Here is a 24,944-nt window from a genome sequence, read left to right as displayed (position 1 = left end):
ATCCATTAGTCTTTCAACAGCATATTATTTATTCCCCAGCTGTTAGATTAGCTTCTATTTTTAATTTTATCATTGATTTCTAATTTCAATCCATTATGATCTGATAGAATGAAAGATTTTATCCTTTTTTTTTTTGGTATTTGCTAGAGTTGCTTTGTGGCATAAGATATGTCTGTTTTAGAGAAAGATCCATGTGCTGCTGTGAAGAGAATGTATTTAGTCATCAGTGGATGAAATATTCTATATATGTCTGTTAAGTCTAAACTATTGATTGTATTATTTAGTTCTGTGACTTCATTTAGTTTTTGTTTGGAGGATCTATCCAGTCGTGAGAGAAGTGTGTTAATGTCACTCGGTAATATTGTGTTGTGGTCTGTGTGATTCTTGAAATTGAGTTTAATGTTTGATGTGCATAGATGCTCTATTGTTTGGGGCATAAATATTTACTATTGTTCTGTCTTATTGTTGTATAATTCCCTTAAGCAGTATAAAATGTCCTTCTTTGTCCCTTCTGATTAACTTCTGTTTGATGTCCACTTCATCTGATATGAGGATAGAAATCCCTGCTTGATTACGAGATCCATGTGAATGATGTGTTTTTCCCCATCCTTTTATTTCTGTAGATGTCTTTGCTTTCAGGTGAGTCTCTTGGACACAGCGTATTGTTGGGTCTTCTTTTTTAATCCAGTCTCCCAGTCTATGTCTTTCGATTGATGAGTTTAGGTCATTTACATTCCAGGTTATTTTTGAGAATGATTTTTATTCCTTGTCATTTTGATTTATTTCTGGTTTTTAATTTGAATTAGTTTCTCCTTTGATAGACCATTCATCTAGTATAGGTCTTCCTTTCACTGGTTTTCCTTTTTTTTTTTTTTTTTTCTTCATTTCTTTTTCATGAAATAGTTTACTGAGAATATTTTGTAGTGCAGTCTTTTTAGTTGTGAATTCTTTTAACTTTTGCTTATCATGGAAGGTTTTTATTTCATTGTCAGTTCTGAAGCTTAATTTTGCTAAGTATAATATTCTTGGCTGGCATCCATTTTCTTTCAGAGCTTGGTATATGTTATTCCAAAACCTCCTAGCTTTGAGGATCTGTGTTGAGAAATCTGCTGAGATCTGGATTGATTGCCCTCTAAATGTGATCTGTCGTTGTTCTCTATCAGCCTTTAAAATTCTGTCCTCTTTTGGATGTCAGGCATATTCATAATAATGTGCCTTGTTGTGGACCTGTTGTAATTTTGTATATTTGGGTTCCTTTAAGCCTCCTTTATGTGATTTTTTTCATTTCATTCTTTAGGTTTAGGAAATTTTCTGATATTATTTCATTTTTAAGATTGTACATTCCTTTGGTTTGTATCTCTGAGCCTTCATCTATTCTGAAAAATCATATATTTGGTCTTTTCAGATTATCTCATCTTTCTTGGATTTTTCAGATTATCTTCATGTTTCTATTCATGATCTCTTATCTTTTCTCCATGATCAACTTTATTTTCAAGATTATATGTTTTTGTCTTCATTTCCTGAAACTGTCTTCCAAGTGGTCTAGTCTGTTGGTGGTGCTTTCCATTGAATTTTTAATTTGACTTATTGATTCCTTCAAGGATTTTTGCTTTTTTTTTTTTTTTTTATTGATATGATCTTCACTGCTTGTATTTTCTCTCTAATTTCACTCCTTATATTGTTCTTTATCTTGCAGGTCAGTTTAACTATGTATATTCTGAATTCCTTCTTTGACATTTCTTCTACTCTGGTGCTATGGATTCTGTTATTGAAGTATCTTGGTTTATTTGGATGATTTTTTCCCTTTTTCATGTTGTTTGTATATCTACCCATATAACAATATGGATTGAGGCAGTAGCATTTCTACCCTGTGGACATACTGTGTCCCTGAAGGTTTCTAGCACTTCACTGTTCAGAGGGAGACAAATAATCACAACTACCAATGCAAACAATATAGAGCATTAAACCAAATAGTTTTTGCTGTGATGTCTACAATATTAATTGACCCAATAAGTAGAAATGATATGATCAATTATTGCCTACATTAAAAACAGTAAGTTTGCAAAAACATGTACAGTTTCAAATCGTGGAAAAAAAGAGAACAGAAGTGTTGATGTGATGATTATGAGGGAGGAGGAAAGAAGATAGAAGTAAGAAATCAAAGGAAGAGTGAAAGAGAGAGCAATAGAGATTGTCCATTAGCAGAAGAAAAGAGAGAATCAAGGGAAACAGATACATGAGAGAAAAATAGGTAAAAATTTTAAAAATTAAAAATAAAAGTAAAAAAATACAAAACAAAAACTGAAATATACTAATCAAACATCCTAGTCCTCAAAATACTAATCCATGAAAAATAACTGGCTTCAAAAATGCTAGAAATGAGGAAAAAAAATAAATATGAATATGCATAAATGTTCTTGAACCATTAAAGTCACAATTAAACAGAGAGTAGGAAAGAGGGGGAAAAAAAAGATCTTAATGAGAAGTTCAACAATTGTTTCCACTGGAGTTCAGAAGATTCTTGGCTTCCCTTCTCAGCGGTATTAGATGGGGTCACCTGGAGTATGATGCTTAATCCACCTCCGGGTGGGGTTGCTGGATGGAGTAAAAGAGTCCTGTAGGAGGAACTCCTGGAGACTGGTTTTAGGCTTAGGTATGCTCCAGATTCTTCGCTGAATGCCACCTGGTCTAGAGATTTTAAATCAGTGCACCTACAGGACCCAGCAGTTGCTGTTCCACACTAAAGGATGCACCTCAGGGATTTCCCTTGGGTTCCACTTGTGTGGTGGGGAGCCAATTCTTAGTTCAGTACATCTCCTGCAGACCCTACGTCTCCTGATCTTAGGTTCCATCTCCAAAGTCAATCTCTCCTGCCCCTGTTCTTACAATTTCTCAGCAAGTTCTGTCTTTTCTAGCCAGTCTTACAGGCATCACAGTTGGAGTGGGAATGGGAGAACCAGGTGGGTTTCCACAACCAGTATTTCCCTGTGAAACCTCTCTCCCTGTTTGATTTTTCTTCTGGTCACTTAAGCATACTCTGTGTAATGCAGTGTGGGTTTGCCAGTTCTGTATTTCAGACCAAACTTGAGTTTACCAGGAATCCCCTCCCCCAGCTGCCAGCCCCCTTGCCATTAGTTGGCAAAATGGTTCCTTCCTCTGTCCTCCACACACAACTAGGAAAGTGGGGCTTCTTTCCTGCACAAGGATGTGGTGCAGTGTGCCTCTCAGTTTAGTTGGGCAATGACTTTGATCTCTAAACTCTTCACATCAGGCCTTCTAAAAATGCAGGTTCCTTTAATTCCCTTATTTCTCCACTTTGCTCTGGGAGGGACCCATCTATCTGTGCTTCCAGTCACGGCAGTGGCAGTGGTTTCTTCCTTATTATATCCAACATCCCGAGTCCCCGATCTGCTTTGAAGGTCCAATATTAAATTCCAGTAAAGTTCCCCATCCCCTTTATTTTGTTCACTCACCTTGCTGGGAAGCTGCCTATCTGCTTTCTTGGTTTCACATCACCGAGCAGCCATGAAAGCAACCTCGGTATTCTGCCTTGAAATCATCTCAGTCACACCTCATTACTCTTAGTAACCAACTTTTTTTTTTTTTTTTTTCCGTAGTTTTTTTTTTTTTTCCCTCTCATTTTCCCAGCAGGGTATTTGAACCGGGGTCCTTAGGCATGAAAGGCGAGCGCTCTCCACAAGGAGCCATTTCTTCAGCTCAGTAACCAACTTTATAATAAAGGAAATGTGACATAAAAATTCATATTAAATCAGCTAATCTTTTTTTGCATATTGTTATTCTGTATTGTGTAAGAATTATTTGAACTAAAAGCTTCTGCTCCTTACGAAAATATAACCATGTTCTTTTTAATTTAATTTAATTTTTTTTTATGGTACTGGGGATTGAAACCAGGTGTTTTACCACTGAATTATACCCCCAGCCCTTTTTGTTTTCTATTTTGAGATAGGGTCTGCTAAGTTGCCAAGGCTGGCCTTGAATTTGTGATCCTCTTAGCCTCAGCCTCCCGAGGCCCTGTAATTACAGATGGGTGCCACTGTGCCCAGCAGCAACCATGGTTCTTAGGGAACATCAAGACAGTAACTTTGGGAAGATCATGTAGTCTTTCTGAAACTCGGTTTGTTCTCATAAAATGGAACAGAATTAGATGATCTCTAAGGCGCTTATTCTGAAGTTCCTTGAGTTGAGGATATTGGACAATATTTTAGATACAAAATATATTCCTTCAATTTGACTTTGACTCCCTGTATCTTCCTTCCTAAAACATGTTTGTCCCACCTCTCCTGGATGCTAGTTAATAGTATGGCACTGTTATGGCTAGTTAATAGTATGGTTAAAGTTTACCAAAGTTTTATCTAAGAATTTAGATTATGTTACCATTAGCTGACTCAGAATGAAAGTGGTTAATTAAATGTTCTGTTTTATTTTGGCTTTAAGAAGTTGACCTGAATCCTAATTCAGAGATTCAGTAATTGTAAGCTTTTTTATCTCGCTTTGTGCTGAATATTTTAGTGTTCTGTAATATAGTACATGCCATTTTATTCATAAAAATACTTTTTTCCTTTAGTAAGATAAATCTATATTAACCAACTCATTTCTGTAGATTTCCTGAGTTTCTCCCATGTCTTTCCAGACTTGTAAGAATGCTTAATGTCTTTCTTTTGTTTTGAGGTATGCTTTGTTTTGTTGCTCATTATTATTTTATCGTATCTTAGATCTTACAATATTCTCAGGTTCTGACTTTTCCTAGTTTATTCTTTTCAGTATAACAGGAAGTATATGGACATGTAACATTAAGACTGATATTTTGGAACACTTGGTGGTGATAGGGAGTGATTTTTAGTTCCTCTAAGATGAGTAGGTGGCAATTCAAACTTTGATCTAAAGAGCTTCTATATGAAAAACTTGAAAAAAGTCCATCCATTAGTTTGAGGACCCTGTGAATTTTCTCAGTTTTCAGTATTAGGCTTTATTGAATCACTTGTTTAATATCATTTTCTATGAATTTTTGCTGTGAAAAATAAGATGATTATGGTGATTTGGGAACAAAGGTAAAAATAAAACACTGACTATCCTATCTTATTTTTAAAAGGGTTAGATTTTGTGCATAATAAATAACTTTTACAATTGTGTTAGTGTATTGCTCCTTTGATCCTAATTATTTAGTTTTGGCAGTAGGGATTGAACCCAGGGCACCTGACCACTGTGCTGCATCCCCAGCACATTTCATTTTTTATTTTGAGATTGTCTTGCTCAGTTGATTATGACCTCACTAAATTGCTGAGGCTGGCTTTGAATTTGTGATTCTCCTGCCCCAGTCTCCCAAGTCACTAGGATTGTAGATGTGTGCCAGCATGCTTGACTGTCCTTCTTAAAAAAATTGGTATACTCAAACTTTTTCAGAAAAAGTGAAGTCTTTATGATTGAAAGTCACTATGCTCAACTTTTTTTAAAAAGAAATATACTTTGTTAGTAATTAAAATTCAGGTTGAAGTGCATTGTAAGTAGCACAGTATATTTTCATTTCTGGCTTCACAGATTCAGTTACCAGAACAGTCATGGTTCCACAGGAATTTTGTTTGTGTTTTTAATCAGTGCTGGAGATTGAACCCAGGGCCTGCTAGGCAAGCCATACCCCAAACACAGTATCTTCACATTTGCTTTTAACCTCCACTATAATCACTTGGCAAACAAATTTTTTTTTTTTTTTTTTTTTTTTTTTTTTTTTTTTGCGGTACTGGGGATCGAACTCAGGGCCTTGTGCTTACGAGGTAAGCACTCTACCAGCTGAGCTATCTCCCCAGCCCCCACAAATTTTATGTACTTATTGTGAGTCATGGAATCCAGGGACTGCCAGTTTACCAGCCCATGAGGATTGCTTTTGGCCAGTTTCTAAGTGAATTGGCGTTTAGGTCATCCATTCTGCTTTTAGGTTTAGCCTAGATAATTTTGAACACGTGTGTATTTAAGTACAGACGTATAGATAGGTAATAAGTTTATTGAGAGAGGTGTGTGTTTCAAACTTACTGTACTAGACCAAAACCCAGAATCATTTAAATGAGGCTTAAGGAGTGTTAAAACAGTCAGGTGGGACTCAGGAGGCTGCAACAGGAGGATTGCAGTTGAAGCGCAGATTCAGCAACTTAGGGAGACCCTGTCTCAAAAAGTTTTTTTAATAAAGGACTAGGGATATAGCTCAGTGGTAAAGTGCTCCTGGGATTATCACTAGTACCCTCTCCCCAAAATGCTAGAGCAGGTTCTCAACAGTAATAGCAACCCCAGAGGAATATTTGAATAAAATATTCATTCATTAGCCCATTCAGCAAGTATGTATCCAATTTATATGCCAGCTACAATATAGGTATTAAGAAAATACACGTTAGTGAAAAAAAACAGACAAAAATATTTATCTATAAAACCATCTATTCTAGTGTTTAGAGGTGGACAAATAAAATATAAGCAAGGTATTCAAAAAATCTGGAAACCTAGGGTAAACATCTTTTTAGACAGTACATTAATTTAAAAACTATTATGCTCAGTATGTTTGTCTTCGTACTTAAGATTCATTTTCTATTGTAGTAACTCTAAATTCTAACCACTAATCCATTAGTTAGTACATTGCGGAGTCTAGACCCAAGGGAAAATGGTATATTTATCATTTATTTGTACTTTTAGGTACTCAGTGTTGTTTTAAGAGGAAAGGAGATGGGGAATGAATAGTGTAACATGGTTTAGGGAGGAGTGGAAGTTACAGTTTTGGAGAACAGTCAAGGAAACTCACATTTAATAAGTGATATTTGTGTTGAGTACTGAAAAAGTCAAGGTAGAAACCTTTATTTACAGAAAGAGTATTCCAGGTAGAGGAACAGAAGTTAACCACGACCTTGAAGATCCTTTCCAGAATGTTCAGTGAGATGAAAAGAAACCAGTGTGACTGGGGCAAGGGAATAGAGTAGGCAGTGTTGAAGTGTGCTGATTGTGTAGGGCCTTGTAGGCCATTGTAAGAATTTAGAGGTTTTAATGCTAGTAAAAGCTACTGCATAATTTTAAACAAAGAAGTGGCAGTATCTGGCATATATTCTAAAGAAGATTGCTCTGCCATGTTGAGAACAAACTGTGAAGTTACAAGGTGAAGCAGAAAGATTAGTTAGGTGTCTGCTATGATTATCCAAGTGGAAGATGATAACCTGGGCCAGGGTAGTTTTGGTAGTAAGGTAGTAAGAATTGGTCAAATGCTGGGTTTATTTTAAAGGTAAACCAGTAGATCCTGCTGGTATAGCTCAAGAGACAGGAGCAAAGTAATAGCACAAACAGTAACAAATGGCTGTTTCTGCCAATCCTGTGACTGGTGTGGCTCATCCTCATCTCTTTCTAATTCCTCCCACATCCTGTCATTTAGAACAGATTCTGGAGAAGGAACTTTTAACGTCCTGATACATTTTACCTAAACCGTATAATTCTGTACAAAAATTGTAATGGAGGTTTTGGAATATCTATTATGTAGATCTTTGGTTTATTGATAACTTTCCTAAGAAGATGTCTCCTATCTCACTTTGTTTCCTCCTTTTTCTCTTGAGAGTGTGTTTGTGTGTGTGTGCGCGCGAGCACGCGACACACGCACACACACACACACACAAATTTCCATGTATACCCAGAACAAAAGGTGAAGGAAGAACCCATAGATATTAATAGTGATCATCTCTAGTTGGTAGACAAGGAGCATTGCATATTCTCGTAAATTTTTGTATTTTAAAATTTTTCTATGATGACTAGGCTGATGAGGCTTTAAAATGTATAAAAATTTTTTAAGAAGTATTTTTTAAATAAAATAAGTATAATTTTTTTGTTTTAATGTGTGTGCGCGCACACACACACACACACAAAACTATCCGGAATAGGCAGATCCATAGAGGCAGAAAGCAGATTAGTGATTCTGGGGTTTGGTGGGGAAAGAAGACAGTGGGGAGTAACTGCTCAGTGGAGTCAGGATTTCCTTTTAGAGTGATGAAACCATTCTATAACTTTGATTCTGATGATGGCACAATAACATGAAGATATAAAATACCACTGAATGTACACATTAAAATAGTCAAGATGGACAATTGGATAAAAGAAGTAGTTTCTAATTATCTGTTTGCACAGTAGACTAACAATGGTGGATGACAACTATTTCAAAATAGCTAGAAAAGAGGATTTTGGTTGTTCCAGGCACAAAAGAAACAATATGTGTTAGATATACCAGTTATCCTGATCTGGTCATCACATATTATTTACATAGATTCAAATGCCACCCTGTATCCTGTAAATATGTACAACTACTATGAGTCAATTAAAATATGTATTAATGAAGATTAAAAGTAAAACACAATGGTCAAAATGGTGAATTTTATGTGTATTTTACTGTAGTTATACATTGGAAAACACTGTAAAGTAGGGGAGAAAATTTCCTGAAATGTTACTAGCTAGAGCCTACCATAATTAACATTATTATGTACATCCTGTTTTATTTTTAGGCACATTAGTTTCTTTAGGGCTGCCATAGCAAATTACCACTAACTGGGTGACTTAGAATAACAGAATTGATTTGCTCACTGTTCTGGATGCCAGCATCAAGAATCCTAGTATCTGCTGGGTTAATTCTGGAAGTTCTGAGGGAGAATCTATCCTGTTCATTTCCCCAGTCTTCTAAAAGTTGGCAGAAGTACTTGCCTTGTAGAGGTTTCACTCCAGGCTCTGCCTTTGTTTTTCAGAGGGTAGGGCCCCCTCTAATCCAATCCTCATTCTAAATTAACTAATTACATCTGTAAAGACCTTATTTCAAATAAAATCACATTCTCAGGATCTAGGTGAGTATGAATTTTGGGAGGACACCATTGTAATCCAACGCAGCCTGTTTGTTTTAATTTTTTTTTAAATAATTGTTATTAAGCCAGGCACAGTGGCGAATGCCTGTAATCCCAGTGGCTCAGGAGGCTGAGACAGGAGGGTCGTGAGTTCAAAGCCAGCTTCAGCATCGTGTAGGCGCTAAGCAACTCAGTGAGACCCTGTCTCTAAATAAAATACAAAATAGGGCTGGGGATGTGATTCAGTGGTTGAGTGCCCCTGAGTACAGCCCTAGTACCCCCCCACCCCAAATACTTGTCATTATATTATTTAAGTAAGTTTTCTTTATTTTTATTTTTCTGTTTCATACATGGCATGAGCATCATCTTAGTAGTTTGGTATTTCATCAAGTGACCGATTTACAATTAACACTATATAACGATAATGTTGGACATTTAGGGTATTACTTAATTGTTGGCTAATTATGAGTAACTGATGAATTTCTAGAAGTGAACTTAACTAGGACAAACTTGCAGTTTCAACAGCTACGTAATTTGATATCTAATTTTTTTGTATCCTTATGTTCTCGATGACTGATTTAATAAAGGTTGATAATATTACTGCCTCTTCATATTTTGTGGCCTCAGTATGAAACTTTATTCACCTGGTTTTTACAGTGTTACTTTAGATTAGATCTGCATAGTGTCTGATCTATATTCCTTGCATAAATGTCAGCCCACATTTTCATAGGTCACCATATTTTATTTCTAACAAGTAGTATTATATTTTTATACACTGCAAATGGTAATATTTGAATTACTAAATGCACATAAGTATCTTCTTTTTTCATTTTAGCATAGATGTGTTTCAAAGATTGGGCTCAAATTCAACTCTGACTACTTCAAAAATAGCATCTTTTGAGGAAGCATTTATATATCTTCAAAAGTTAATGGCAGCTGTGAAGGATATTCTTGAAGGCATTCAAAGGTAAACTATATTAGTATGTATTATTTTTCTCTTTTTTTCTGGGTTCTCAGCTTATTTTATAAACTGATGGCTTTTAGATTCAACTCTTTTCCTCCACTGCAGCAAATCCCTGATTTTAGTTTGGACCACAGAATGTTTGCACATTTTTTCTTCCTAGGAAAAAATGTACCAGATGCTTAGCCTCATGATGAACTTTTTTTCTTTATTGTGTAGCTAGGTCCTAGAACAATACCAGGTGCATAGGGGGCCTTAGTAATTACTTATGGAATAAATATATTAAGGTAATTATCATTGTGCTTTTTTCCCACAAATATTCCATTAATTTGATGAGTGCTAATCTGAGTAGACAAGAAAGATGTTTTAGCTTTTTTTGCTGCTTTTTGCACTTTTAAAACAAATGTTAATATTTTTTAATGTGGTTAAATTCTTCCAGCACAGTTTGACAGTAATACAAACTGAAATAGTGTGCGAAGCCAATGGTTTTCCAATGCTTTGAGACATACACATGATTATTTTAAATATTTCTGATGCATATAGAAAATATGTAGAAAACCGTAGGATGGACTAGAACATCTTTAAAGCATTAAACAAAATGCTTTCTTTTGTGTCACTAACAGAAGATGATTCTAAGCTCTTCAGTTTTTTTGGTATATACCCAAATTGCTTTACCTGAATTTGATATGCTTTAGAATGCAAAATGATCAAAGCCAGACCTGGTGTGGTGGCACAGACTTGTCAGCCCTACTGCTCAGGAGACTGTGGCAGGAGGATTGCAAGTTCAGCCAGGGCAACTAAGGAGACCCTGTCTCAAAAGAAAAAAGGATAAGAATGTAGTTGAGTAGTAGAGAATTTGCCTAGCATGTGCAAGGCCCTAAGTATAATCCTCAGTACCACACACACACTAAAAAGATCAAAGATCAGAACTTTGTGCCTGTCACTTCTTTAGGTTATTAATGAACTAATATGACAGATTCTAGCAGGAGTTAAGTATTGCTTTGAAGGGCAAAAATGGTTGTTCACTTTTAAGTTGCCTTAAAAGCCATGCTTCACCTTTTCTACAGAAAGTAAGGATATAAATTTGTCTTCAATCACTCAACAAATGTTAATGGAATACCAGCTATCCTTAGCATCATACTGGGCACTGGGAATCAAAAATAAATAAGATGCACCCTCTAACTCCAAACAGCTTGTAGAAATGATGCAGGCAGTTGCATTAAAACAGATCCAATAGTCCCTTTTGTAGGTCATGCATTTGAGATTCCTACTGGATTCCTGAAACCAAAAACAGTACAACCCTACTTGTACTACATTTTCTCCTATACATACACAGTTATCATAATGTTTAATTTACAAATTAGGCACAGCAAAATATTAACAGTGCTAGTTAGTAATAAAATAATTGCAACAATATAGTGTTATAAAGGGTTGTGTGAATGTGGTCTCTTACTCTGACTCTGAAAATACATTCTGTATTGTACTGAATTTTTTTTTTAGTTTTTAAATATTTTAGTTGTAAATGAACACAATACATTTATTTTTATTTATTTTATGTGATACTGAGGATCAAACCCAGTGCCTCACACCTACTAGGCAAGCACTTTATCACTGAGCTACAACCCCAGTCCTTGTACTGTGTTTTTGGATCACAGTTGACCTTGGGTAACAAACTGTGGAAAGTGAAACCATGGACAAGGGGTTACTTCTGTAGTTAACTACAGTCAAGAGCTGGTAGTATTTCAATAGGGATATATGCTGTAAGGGGAGAAAAGGTTTGGCAAAAGATGAAGCTGAATCGGGCTGGGGTTGTGGCTCAGTGGCAGAGCACTTGCCTAGCATGTGTGAGGCACTAGGTTTGATCCTCATCACCACATAAAAATAAATACATAAAAAATAAGGTATTGTGTCCATCTACAACTAAAAAAAATTCACATAAAAATTTTAAATATGTTTTTAAAAAAAGATGAAACTGAATCAGGTTGAAGGAGAATGTCTTATAGGTCAAGCAGAATAGTTCTACTTTATCCTGTAGGCTAGTATTTCTCACACATTGAGAGCTCGAAATTGTATGTCATAACAGAAGGATTTCTGGCCCAAAAAGTTTTAGAAATACTGCATACTATACTACCCTCTTTGAAAATCACTGTACATGCATTGCATATTAATGACTGTAAAACCTATATCGGTAAACTCTTTCAGTTTTATTGATTGATTAATTGCAGTACTGGGGATTGAACCCAAGGCCTTGCACATACTAGGCAAGCACCCTACCACTGAGTACAACCCAATCACCCGTGCCCTTCAATTTTAGAATTTTTAAAACATTGATCTTTGTGTCCTTCATCCCAGGGATTCTGATGTAACTGGTCTGAGGTGTGCCTGGGTAACAAGATTTTTAAAATTTCTCCAGGTGACTCTAATGTATTGGCATGATTGAGAACCACTATCCAATATGGTTATCCATTGGTTCTCAAAGTGGTCTCTCCTGTAGTTTTATTAAAATAACAGGTTCTCTAGCCCTCTCAGGTGTACTGAATCAGAAACTCTAGGCATGGGTACTAGGGTGTCCTCCAGGTGTGTGTACTCCAAGTGATTCTGTACACACTTAAAAGCATTACTAGTCTAGGTGGTTTTCAGCCCTGGTGGCAGATTATGATCACCTGGGAGTTTGGTGTTTTGTTTTGTTTAAATAATAGTTGTTGGGCCCTCCTTTACGAGTATTAAATCTGAATCTCAAGAGTAGACCTCGGCATAGGCATTTCTGCCATCTCCCTAAGTGATGCTTGGGGAACCAGGATTGAGAAGGTGTAGTGTGTACTTACATAAGCTGTATTGAAAAGAATTACATGAATTTTAAGGCTAATACAATGTTATTCTTTCCTCATATGGATACATAACCCCGGGGTAAGTAACCTTGATGGTTTGGCTACATTTTAACATGTGGCCTGGGATAAATTATTAAAGCTGTCTTGAGCCTCAGCTTTCATCTATAGAATAGGCATAACAACATCTTCCTGGAGCATTACAGGATTATTGTGCTTTGACATTAAGTTGTTGGTATTTATAACCAAACAAGTGAGTTCTCACATTGTATAGGACCATGTCAAAAATGCAGAGTTCTATGTCTTACTCTAAAAATACCTGCAGATATTTTGTATATCAAGGAAGTTGTATTTTTAACAAACCTTCTGGGGGTGGAGTAGGAGGAGTGAGGAGATTTGTATGCAGGTGGTGAGGGACCACATTTAGAGTAGCTGTTACATCATAACTTGTTTTCTCCAGAACTACCAGCAGGGAGCGTTGTGAATGAGAAAATTTGCTCATCTCACTGACTCGTTAATCAAAAGGAAAGTACTAAAATTAGTTTTTTTTTTTTAACCCTTCAGACAGTAGGCATGTAAATGAAAAAATAATAGAAGTTGATAATTATTTTACCAAGTATATGTGGTTTTTAAATCTTTCAGGAAACAGAATCATATTAAATGAAAATAAGCTCAATTCAAAAAATTTATTTTGGCTAAATGTGGGTGTATTTAAAATTTGAAACATTGAAAAGCACCTATAAGTTTGTAATAACTGAATTCATTAGCATTTTTATGCTTATTAAAATGGCATAGATTCATTTGGTTTTAAGATACATGCTCAGAGAATATATGCCAATTGTATTTCCTTCGATCTTAAAAATAGTAGATCGTATATGGTATTACACTGGGACTCAGTGAAAAAGCAAATTAATAAGCAGGTTCTTCAGTTAAAGAAGTGAGTGAAAATGTATTTGGTAAACTAAGAGCTTGGGGTTTGTTTTAGCTTTTTTGCCACTGCGACCAAAAGACCTGACAAGAACACTTTTAGAGGAGGAAAAATTTATTTGGCACTCACAGTTTTCAGAAGTCTCAGTCCATTGATGGCCAGCTCCATTGTTCTGAGTCCAAGATGAGGCAGGATATCATGGCAGAAGGGTGTGGAGAGGAAAGCAGCTCAGGAGATGGCAACCAGGAAATAAGGGGAAAGCTCTGCTCACCAGAGACAAAATAGAAGTCCCAAAGGCACATCCCCAGTGACCTACCACTTCCAACCACAACCTACCTACCTTTGGTTACACCCAGTTAATCCCTATCAAGAGATTAATTCACTGATTGGGTTACAACTCTCATCATCCTTTCTGTATGTCTCACATGAGCTTTCGGTAGACACCTCATATCTAAATCCCGGCAGGTTCCAGTTCAGATTTATCCCTTTGTATCTGACTTTGGGCATATCATCTACCCTGTTAAAGCCATAGTTTTTCCCTTTTTAAAAAATATTTTTTAATTAATTGTTGATGGACCTTTATTTTATTGACTCATTTATACGATGTTGAGAATTGAACCCAGTGCCTCACACATGCCAGGCAAGTGCTCTACTACTGAGCCAGCACCCCAGCCCCTAGTTCTTCTCTCTTTAATGCCTTCCTGATGCCTTCTTTAGAAGAATATATGAGATGATGTATGTGAAAATACTTTTTAAACTATATTTATAGGTATTAGTCTTATTTTTCCCCTTAGCTGGTATGTTTAATTTGAAATGTTTATAATGTGTATTTCCGTTTAAATAAAACTATAAACATGATTGTGGTAACATTGAAAATACTGATGGAACAATTGTCTATATAGTTACTTATAGAGTTGGGAACAGTAAACCTCATTTTTAAAGTTTGAAAAAGGGTAGAAATATTGCTAATTCCTCTGCTTCCTAAATATTTTTGGGTGGGAGAGGAAACTTAATTAGCTTAATTGTTGGTTTAGAAATTGCTTCCATTTCATTTTTCCTTTTACAGAGGATTAATTTGAGTACTTTTGTTAATGGTTTCCTTATCTAATTAAACACCAAAGAATATTGTCAGGCAATGTAAACCAGGTTTTTTTTTTCCCCTATGTAAATGAAAAGTATTTTAAGATTTATTTTTTAGGTCAGTGCTGTTTATTCTCAATTTATATTTTAATAAGCTTATGTCTAGATTGATCAAGTTACTCTTAAAACCATAAAAGCCTTTTGCTTTGTATATAAAGATGGTAAAGTTTCATTTGGAACAAAACAAAAAATTAATTGGAGAATTGAATCACAGATTCTAAAAATAAGGAAGGTCTGCAACTTGTGCATTGATCCAAAACATTTAATGCCTGTATGTGTTTTGTGCTTAAACTGGCAACTTTCAAAATTAACAAAAGAGGTCTTTTAATCCACCTCTGAGAAACACTATAAATATGTGCAGCTTTAACTTGAAAGCTGTTACTCAAAGCAACAATGAAAGCGTTTTAGGTGTGCTTTTATGTCTATGAAGAGATGATGAGTTTTCTAGTTTAGAGGCTAAGGGAAGAAGAAAGGGTAAGGGTGGGAAATTGCAACCTACCTAGGTTTCTGTAATGTGTTTCGTTTTACCTTTTTAAGGTTGAAATTATTTTAAAAATCAGCATTTTGGATCAAAAACATAAGTATATATCATGCCTGAGTATATTTGGTTTAATCTATAAAACTGCATTTGTGTCAGTTTTACAAACTCTTAGATGTCTAACTCAAGTAGCTTTAGATGAAGTGTTTAAAATAATGTTTTCTTAGTTTTACATTTCTTATATGCAGGCTAGGGAAGAGGGAGAGGGAATTACTATTATAAATAACTTAGCACTTTTTAAAATTTAGTGTGATGCATTTTGAGGGGATAATTTTATATGAAGGCATCTCTCTTAAGTTTAGGTAACATTTTCCTCATCATTTTATTTGATAATATTTAAATGTTGCAATAAATGGAGTACTGACTAGTACATTTGGAGTAGGGACTGGTACATACATGATCATATATCGCATGGAACTGATCACAGAATAATTTTGGAAAATGAAACTGCTTGGTTTTAGGAAAGGAAGAGGACTTTTTTTTTTTTTTTTTTCTTTTACTCTGTAATAACTGCTTTCACATTCTTGTGGCTTTGGTTTGAAATACTTTATAGAACTGTTTTCCTGAAACAATTTTAGTCATGAAGTTTTTTCAGTTTGTGTGTGTGTATGATTTACATGTATTCTGTTTTCTATGATTTACATGTATTTTCTGGTTTTTTTTTTTTTAAGTCTCTAAAATACATTTTCTATTAATCTCTTGCTCCCCTCCCCCTTTTGTGTGTGTGTGTTCGTGTATGTGTTTTGCTGAGGATCAAACCCAGGGTCTTGCACATGTCTTGCCCAATTTTACTTAAAAAAATTTTTTTGTAGTTGGACAGAATGCCTTTGAGGATCAAACCCAGTGTCTCACACATGCTACTGAAGTGCTCTGCCACTGAACTGCAATCCCAGCCTATGTCTTGCCCAGTTTTAACATAAGAACAGACCATGTACATGGTTCCTGTAAAAGGAGTCCTATGATTGTGAAAACCACTGATGATTTAGGTGCTTCAAAGATGTTGGAGTTCGCATTTGAAAGAATATTAAATTAGCCTCTTGAACTTTTTACCCTGTTTTGAGCTTTTAGAAAAGGTTGTTTAGGAAAGATTGTTTAGAAAAGTCCAGTCTTCAGTTGACACAAAGATAGCCCTACTTCTTTAGTTTAGACTAGTACTTGAAACAAGGTTTTATTAGAGACATGGTAGTGGATAGACAATAAAGACCTTAAAACTTAAACCGTTGAGATTTAGAAGTGACTTTTCAGTATCTGAACTCACTGCTGTATGCAAGCGGTTCAACCACTGATAAAAATATTTCTTTTATCAGTGCAGGGGTTTATCCATTTGAATAGGACATGCTTTCTTTAAGCCTTGGCCTTTCTACCCCCTTGATAATTAGACCCCACCCTGCCGTACTTTAGCTGGGGTTTTCACAATTCTCAGCTATTGCTGTACCTCTTCGTCAGATTTCCATATATCCCTTGCCCTTTGCATCACCAAGTATATCAGTTGCTTTGTAAGAGAATATAATCTGACCTATTATTTATAAGTGAAAAGACCATTGCTTCACCTTCCATGCCACCATTTTGTATACAATTTTACTTTTATAATTTATTTAATAATCAACTAAGATTTTGACTGTCTCTAGAACAGAAATGATCTTTTCTATTTCTAGAACCTTGCACTTGCAAGGACACGTAGTCGACAGTACACATTTATGGATTGAATGTTTCGTAGTCTCTCTGATGGAGGGCTGCTGCTTTTAGGACTGAAAACTGCTGATGGTATACATTATAACATTTGATAGTGTAGATTTTAAAAGAGGTACAGCAGAGAGGAATAGAAGATAGGAAAGGGTAAAGAGTAAGAAAAAGACATTGATAAATGCCTGTGCCATTAAGTCTTATTTTAGGAAATGCTAAAACCACATTTGTTAATGAAGCAGATGGAATAAATGAATAAATAGTGGAGTTCAAACACTAGTAAAATAATTGAATGGGGGTAGGTGGGAGATCAGATAGAGTTTCTGAATAAGGGTGATCATAACAATTCTAAATTTGATAGCCAGAATACAGTAATTATATGGTAGAAAGCCTGATGATCAGTGCCATTCCTTCTTACAGAGTAGACAAGGTTTAAAGTTAGAGTGCGCCCTGTACTCAAGGATTAGTTTCATCTATTTTGAGAAATATTCTCTTGTGCCTCTGAAGAACTTAGCACTGCCGTGGGGCTAGCCAGCTGCCCGTAGCAAGAAGTAATGCAATCAGTGCCCTGAAGGGTGTTTCTAATAATATGCAAAGGTTGAAGTCCAGCTCAGGACAGCGTCTTTCCTGTAGAAGACACTCTATGTGGAATCATTTATTGTATATCAGAAATCTGGAATTTTCTAACATTTTGGTGTGCTAATCCTTGTAAACAAGGCAAAGTAAACCTTTTAGAATTAGTGTATACTTACCATTGACAAGAATGTAACTGGAACTATAAATTAAATTTTCTGATTACTCTTTCTTTTCTGTAACATTAAACTAGGCTATTAATGTTTTTAATTTATGCAATTTATGAATTTTACATCACATGACTATGTTTTCCCCCACTTAATTGTCAAAGTAAGACAAATAAATAATGAAAATTATATTTTTATTAATAGCAGTAATTTATACAGATTTTATTTAAACCCTTTTGATAATATCACTTAAAAATGTAAGCTCTTCTGTACACTGTTGGGATGCGAGGTGGTATAAAGAGTGTATTAGACAGACTTCTCCAGAGGGACTTCCTCCCTTTGTCATCCTGCCTGCATCCTAGAAAAAGTGAAACACAAACTTTCTAGGGGATTCATAGATTCTAGGTCTTAGTTATGCTCATCCCTAAGATGTAAAATGCCATTATAATTGGAGAAATGGCCAGAAGGAGATTTACAGTGATTAATATCACATCCTTTAATTTCTATATTTTAATTATGTTCATATTTGGCGGGGGGCGTGTAGTTTTTGGAAGATTTTCTAAGATCATACTGCTTTACCTTCTGATGTGTCTAATAAATGCTCAAACTTAAAATAGTGGTGTCAGCATTGCCATTTCTTGTTGATTGCATATGGTTGCATTATTATCACCTTCAGTCCTTAGGTTCCTTGCTGGAATCTTTTTTTTTTTTCCCCAATACATAATCTTTAATGACTGCAGAATACTGTGAAATATGAATATATCTTCATTTAGGTACTAATTTTTAAATAATTTTGTTAATGAACGATTTTACGATTATCTGTGGTTTCAAACAATGCCAACATTTGTACACAAAACTTGCCTTTATGGTGGTTAAGTTGAAGACTGAATCATTGAATTTGAAATGAAGCCCTTTCCCCCCCCAACAATATCAGTAATTAATTTAAATGTAAATGAACTAGATACTGTAATTAAAAGGTATAAATGTTAAATATGTGTAAAAACTTTGCTGGAGTCTTTGAAACCAGTACCTATTTTATGATGATTAATTGGATAAATAATATAATCTGTAAGCCAACCAACAGACATACATAAACTATAGTGCCTTGAAAGCCAATAAATAATGCCACAGCTCTCCAGCTCTCCCCGCTGATGAACTCCCACCCATACTCCGGATTCTTTTCCATATGTGGCCTGAGGCTGTCTGACGTATGGAACAAAGTAAAGGCAGGAGTTGAGAGGGGATGCTGAAAGGAGGAAGACAGGTGATAGGAAGGCGGAGTCAGAGCAGTTTGAAATATTAGAGGTGGATGGTGGGGTGTGTAACTGCCCAAGTGGGCTGCTTATACTGCTAGGCTTCCTCTATACTTACTTCTACTTGTTCATATTTTGCATTGAAACTTACTTTTTTTTTATACTGAGAGGTATTTCTTAGTAAGATTCATATTTATTCATTATGTTATGAAGATGAAGCTACCCAAATATAAGGAAAATCTTCCTTTATTGGAACGTGATATGTGGAAAATTTCAGTTCAGGTTCTGCAGAAGCATCTGGGTGTTCAAGATGGTGTGGAGGAAAGCATAAAGAAAGTGCCTTGGGCCAGACCTCCACCCTGCTTCAGTTAATCTGCTTCTGCTGTTTTAGAAATACATGAGAATTCTAGATCCGCTTTCATTTGGATTTAAACAAATTCTACTACTAACTAAAAACAGAATGTTCCAGTCATAGAACTAAATTTTGTATGATAACTTGCTTCCGGAAGTTTTAATTGTTTTCCCCTAAAAAAATGACTAGTCTTTTATTTGCTGGTATAATATGAGTTGGTATTGGTACTTTGTTTTAGACCTCTTCTTTCTTTGCCTATCAAGAGTTATTTCAGGCTCTTTTGCATCAATTTAAGAGAAGAACTTTTTTGGAAGTTTTCAGTGTGTCTGGTGCCTGGTTAGGATTCCTTCTGTACCTTAGGAGCGTATTATATGATTACTGTAGTTATTTTTAAAAAGTCAAAACAGTTCCATCAGATTGCTTGGAATTAGTCATAAGCAAGTAAGAGAAGTAGATGTGACCTTATAAAATATTTCAAATGTAAAAGCAAAGGGACTCTTCAATTCATTGTGTTCTATTCATAATTCAGCTGTTGTCATTATTCATTATCCCCCCCTTTTTTTTCTTTTTTTACAAATTTAAGGGTAGAGCCAAATGTGTAAGTAACCATGTCCTTAAACAAAACAAAAGAAAGGAAACTCCCAACTATTCTCAGTAACATTAGAAAGGAACTAAATTTTTCATAAATACATGAATTTTTAGAGAAGTATCAGAGATGCGATTTTATTTTATATGGATCTGCATATTTTTAATATCATGCATTTTCTACTTTATGTTGAAAATTAGTTTAGATAGAATTCCGTGTTCAGAAATCTAGTTATGCATTCTACTTACTTCTGTGTTAAGAGACCTTTGTTTATATACCTATTCAATATTGATTTCTGTATTCCTCTTCAGTTGTGTTTTTTTGTTGTTGTTGTTCTAGGGTGACTGATTTCTATCACTGTCATACCTGTATGCCACCAATGGAGATACTGATCTTTTTTCTTTCTACTAAACTAGGCATAGTAGAACTTTCATAAAAGGAATCTTCACCAAAAAGCGAATGAATATATGACTAAGCAAAAAAACAAAACAAAAACAGACAAAAGCAGTTCAGCAGTTCTTTGTGCTGAATCAGTCTAAAGGTTAGCTACAAAGTTGCCTGCTTCATGTTTTATCTAGCCGGTCGATTTCCCTTGCTCCTGCCCTTATGTTCTGGTTATCTGTTGCTGTATAACAAATCACCCCAAAACTTACTGGCGTAAAACAACAGCATTCAACTCATTATTTTCTTCAGTGGTTCTGGGGTTTGCCAGCCTCATCCGAGCAGCTCTCAGTTGAGCGCTCTGGGTCCTGCACTCAGACAGTGTCTGGGGACATTTCTAAGGTTGGCTGCAGCTGGCTGTGGGGTGGAACACCCACACGTGGCCTCTCCATGACTCATGTGCAGGCAAAACACTGATTTCTAAGAGAAACCCGGAATCCCAGGTGGACACTGTATTGCCCTTTATGACATTTCTTAGAAATCATATAGCTTCTTTTCCCTGTCGTCAGAGATGTGCCTAGATTTAGGGGCTGCCTATTGGTAGGAGGAATGTCAGTGCTAAGCTGTAAGAACACGGGGGATGAGAGGTCTGGTCGTGTGGCCGTCCTGGAATACGTATGCTGACACTATCTGCCCATAATGGTTTATATCCCTCCCACTTAGAAAACAGAATCATCCTCTCTTCCTAGGACCCCCAAGTCTTATCCCATTATGGCATTAGCTTTAAGTCCAGGATCTCATAATTCAAATCAGGTCCAGGTATAGTTGAGTTGAGGCTCCTTAGGCGTGCTGCTTAGGCACAGCTCCTTGGGTATCATTCCTTTAGATCTGAACTTCCATGAACTAGTCAGGGTCCCCCGTACCCCAGGGTATACTATAAGGACAAGCATAGGATAACTTGTATAAACATATTCACAGAAGGGAGAGACAAGAGGTATGCGAGATGCCTAGCAGTTCTAAAACCTGCCACAAATTCGATCACAAATTCGAGCTTTATACTTGTTACCACTCACTTGATCAGGGCTCAGTCTTAACTGCCTGGGAATTCTTTACTGCTGCTCTTGCCTCTGTTGTCCGGGCTCTTGGTTTTGGCCTCTGAATTTTTCCATAAGAAAAGTAAACTGGAACAGAAAGAACCTGCTTTCTATCTGAAAAAGGTAGGGAGTCCAAAGACCTCTTTTCATTCTGTATTCTCTCTCTCCTTTTTAGTCCTCATGGTAGTAACTCTACAATTCTGCTACAATTTATATCAAATCTTTAAGTTTCTTTGCAAATCTTTTTTTTTGGTACCAGGGATTGAACACTTAACCACTGAGCCACATCCCCAGCCCTTTTTTTGTATTTTAGTTAAAGACAGGGTCTCACCAAGTTGCTTAGGGCATCACTAAGTTGACAAAGCAGGCTTTGAACTTGGCAGTCCTGCTGACTCAACCTCACGAGCTGCTGGGATTACAGACATGTGCCACTGTGCCTGGCACTTGGGAACTTTTGATCTCTGCTCTTAAATTCTTAATTCCATGAGGGCAAGGTCAATATCATATATCCTTGGTATATCCCCAGCATGTTACTTTGAATCTAATACTACTAACTAATAGTAACAGTTTAATATTAGGTAACATTTATTAAGTGCTTAGTGTATTTCAGACACTGTGCTAAGCTCTTTACCTATATCTTATGTGATTTATAGGATTACTCTATCGATTTATCATACATGAATGTCATTGCTGAAGTTTACACAGTTTATATTTGGCAAAATGATTATTGAAACTGTGGTCTGATTGTAGAGAACCCATCTTTAAATACACTGAACTTTATAACTTAAAAATGACTTCAAATTTAGTTATATTCAGCAGTGGTGCACGCCTGTAATCCAGCTACTTGGGAAGCAGAGGCAGAAGGATCACAAATTCGAAGCCAGCCTGGGCAATTTAGTGAGACCCTGTCTTAAAGGAAAAAAATTAAAGAGCAGGGGGAGGGGGGAGGGAGGGAAAGAGAAAGGAAAACAGTGGTTATTTGTTTCAGAGGATGGGTGTACATGGTTGCTCAGGTGAAATCAAAAGAATGCTTAAGATACAGAAAATAATCATAAGCTCAAGGAGTGAGAGCTGTGCCAGAAATTTGAGGTAAAAACACAAGGAGGAAATCTAGAAGACCCTAGAAAGAAGTGGGGAGCATAGCATACAGCAGCCACAGAATGAGAAGAGCCCAAAAGTTTCCCTCTGAACAGTGCTAAGGTGCTCCTGTCTCTGTTTTACTGGTTAATGGCTACGTGGTGTAGGTCGATTAGCCCCGTTTAATATGCCAGCCTGTGAAAGGAGAATAAAGGTGAGTGGGAGGAAAAGTTCAGGAGACTGGCATCCCAAATGTCAGGAAGGGTTGGGTTCCAAAACAAAATGATTTTTAACATTGTCATGCTACTGGGAAGATGCGAAGCCTTTAAGAGGTGGGGCCTGGTGGGAGGTCTTCTGGTCATTGGGCACATGACCTTGAAAAGGGACAGTGCGATTTCAGCCCCTTCCTCTTTCTCTCTTCCACATTTTGGCCCTGAGGTAAGCAGGTTGTTCTGCCATGCACTCTTCACCATGAAACTATGATCATAACCTCATTGGTATGTTTAAATGCTAATGTGGAATATTCAATAGAAGTGCTTCTGGGAGCAGGGTGCACACCTATGATCCCAGTGACTTGGGAGGCTGAGGCAGGAGGATCGCAAGTTTGAGGCCAGCCTCAGCAATTTAGTGAGATGCTCAGCAATTCAGTGAGACCCTGTTTAAAAATAGAAAATAATAAGGACTAGGGATGTAGCTTAGTGGTAAAGGTAAAGCACTCTGGGTTTAATTCCAGGAACAAAAAAAAAGAGAGAGAGAGAGAGAGAATATACAGGAAAGGAAAGACCTGTTATAAAGGACAGAGTTAGTGAAGAGTAGTACTTTTAATCCTTTTGCAGAATTAAACAAAGCTGCGTTATTTATCAATATATTCCTTTTCTTTTTCGGGAGTGGGAGGAAGTGCTGGGGATTGAATCCCTAGGTGCTTTACCTCTGAGCCACATCCCCAACCCTTTTTATTTTTATTAGTTGATTAGTATATTTTAATTGTATGTATATTTATGTTTAAAACATATATAAAGCATAGTTTGTTCCTTTATTTTTTTCTATAGAATTTCTTTTATGATTAAATCTCAAACATTTAAATTACCTATAAACTCTTATTCCCCTATTAGCAACTTAAGAAGATTCTCAGTATTTTGAATAGATAAAAATATTAATTATGAATTTTTTCTAAACAACCAAACTATGTTTAATAACTAGATGTGATAAGTACAGCCAACTTACAGATTTCTGTGTCTCTGAAGGGAAAACAAAGACAAAATTTTAATATTTTGTTTAAATCATTTATATTTTTTCTTTTTATCGTTTACTATCATATGTAGTTTTCCTTTTTTTAGGCTGATAGATCTCTCCCATCATTTGCATAACAGATTTCACCAAATTAACCACAGAAAACTTAGGATTTTATTTGTAGTTGTAATAACCAAAAGGAAAAAGGTACTCTCTATGTATTTCCCCCCAGCAAGTGGCTTTTTCATTGTTGAGTTGATAAATTTTCATCCAGTTCCCCCAATACAACTCATATTCATCACTAGAAACTCATTTTCATATGTATTGTCCTGCATGTCACTATATGAATGTGAACAGAACTTAGAGGGCCAGAGTCCTCCAAAGCTGAATCCCAGTTCCATTCATTTACCAGCTCTGTCTCCTAGATAATGAATTAACCTTTTTGTGTTTGTTTTCTATATAAAATGAAGTTTTTAACAGTTGCTATATTAAATTGCAGAGATTAAAGAAGATAGCATTTGTCCCTGGTACTTGATTTATACATAATACATTATGCTCAATAATGATATGGTAATGGTTAACAGTAGTATTTCAACCTTGACTTAGTTCTTACTATAGAAAATATAAAAATGTTTCTAATATAATGCTATAAACAGACATTTCACTTCATGCAATTACTTTTTAAAGTTATCTTTAATTTTTTTCACAACTCTGAAAAACTATTTTAAATATTATAGTAATGTAAAAGTTTGTCTTGCCAGAAGGGACTACAATTTATTCAGTTCTGTGGTATGTGAGTTATGAGTTATATATATCCAAAAACATGTTCTCTCTGCCTTTGAAATTCTAGATTGAAATATCAAACTTGAATATTCTTTTCCTACTCCTGAATCTGCTGCTTTATTTTTCCTAAATAGGCAAAAAAAGGTTTATTTTAATTTTAAAAATTCTACTTAAAATTTTAGTGTACTTTAATGTATTATTTTAAAATTTTATCAGGTTAGTCTTCTAAATTTAGTCTCTGAAATTTTAAATGGCATAACCTTTAAAATTTTTTTAAAAAGATACATTGGTATTTGTTGAGTGATGTAGAAATGAAATTTTTTTTGGCAGGGAGGGCAGCACTGGGGATCGAACTCAGGGACACTCAACCATTGAGCCACAGTCCCCAGCCTTATTTTGTATTTTATTGAGGCAGGGTGTCACTGAGTTGCTTAGGGCTCACTTTTGCTGAGGCTGAGTTTGAACTCGAGATCCTCTTGCCTGTGCCTCTTGAGCCCCTGGGATTACAGGTG

The 24,944-nt window shown here is 35.8% G+C and overlaps 1 protein-coding gene across 1 annotated transcript in view; it reads left to right on the top strand.

Moving 5' to 3' along the window:
• Positions 1-24,944, top strand: part of Swt1 (SWT1 RNA endoribonuclease homolog) — a 94,888-nt gene that overhangs the window by 52,293 nt on the left and 17,651 nt on the right. Inside the window, exon 16 of the mRNA XM_047520035.1 lies at positions 9,697-9,828. Within this exon, the coding sequence (XP_047375991.1) occupies positions 9,697-9,828 (132 nt within the window). The remainder of the gene's footprint in view (positions 1-9,696; positions 9,829-24,944) is intronic.

This window comes from Sciurus carolinensis, chromosome 12 (assembly GCF_902686445.1).
Source record: "Sciurus carolinensis chromosome 12, mSciCar1.2, whole genome shotgun sequence".
Lineage (NCBI taxonomy): Eukaryota > Metazoa > Chordata > Mammalia > Rodentia > Sciuridae > Sciurus > Sciurus carolinensis.
Note: the sequence above shows the minus strand (reverse complement) of the source record. Positions and strands in the feature narration are given on the sequence as shown.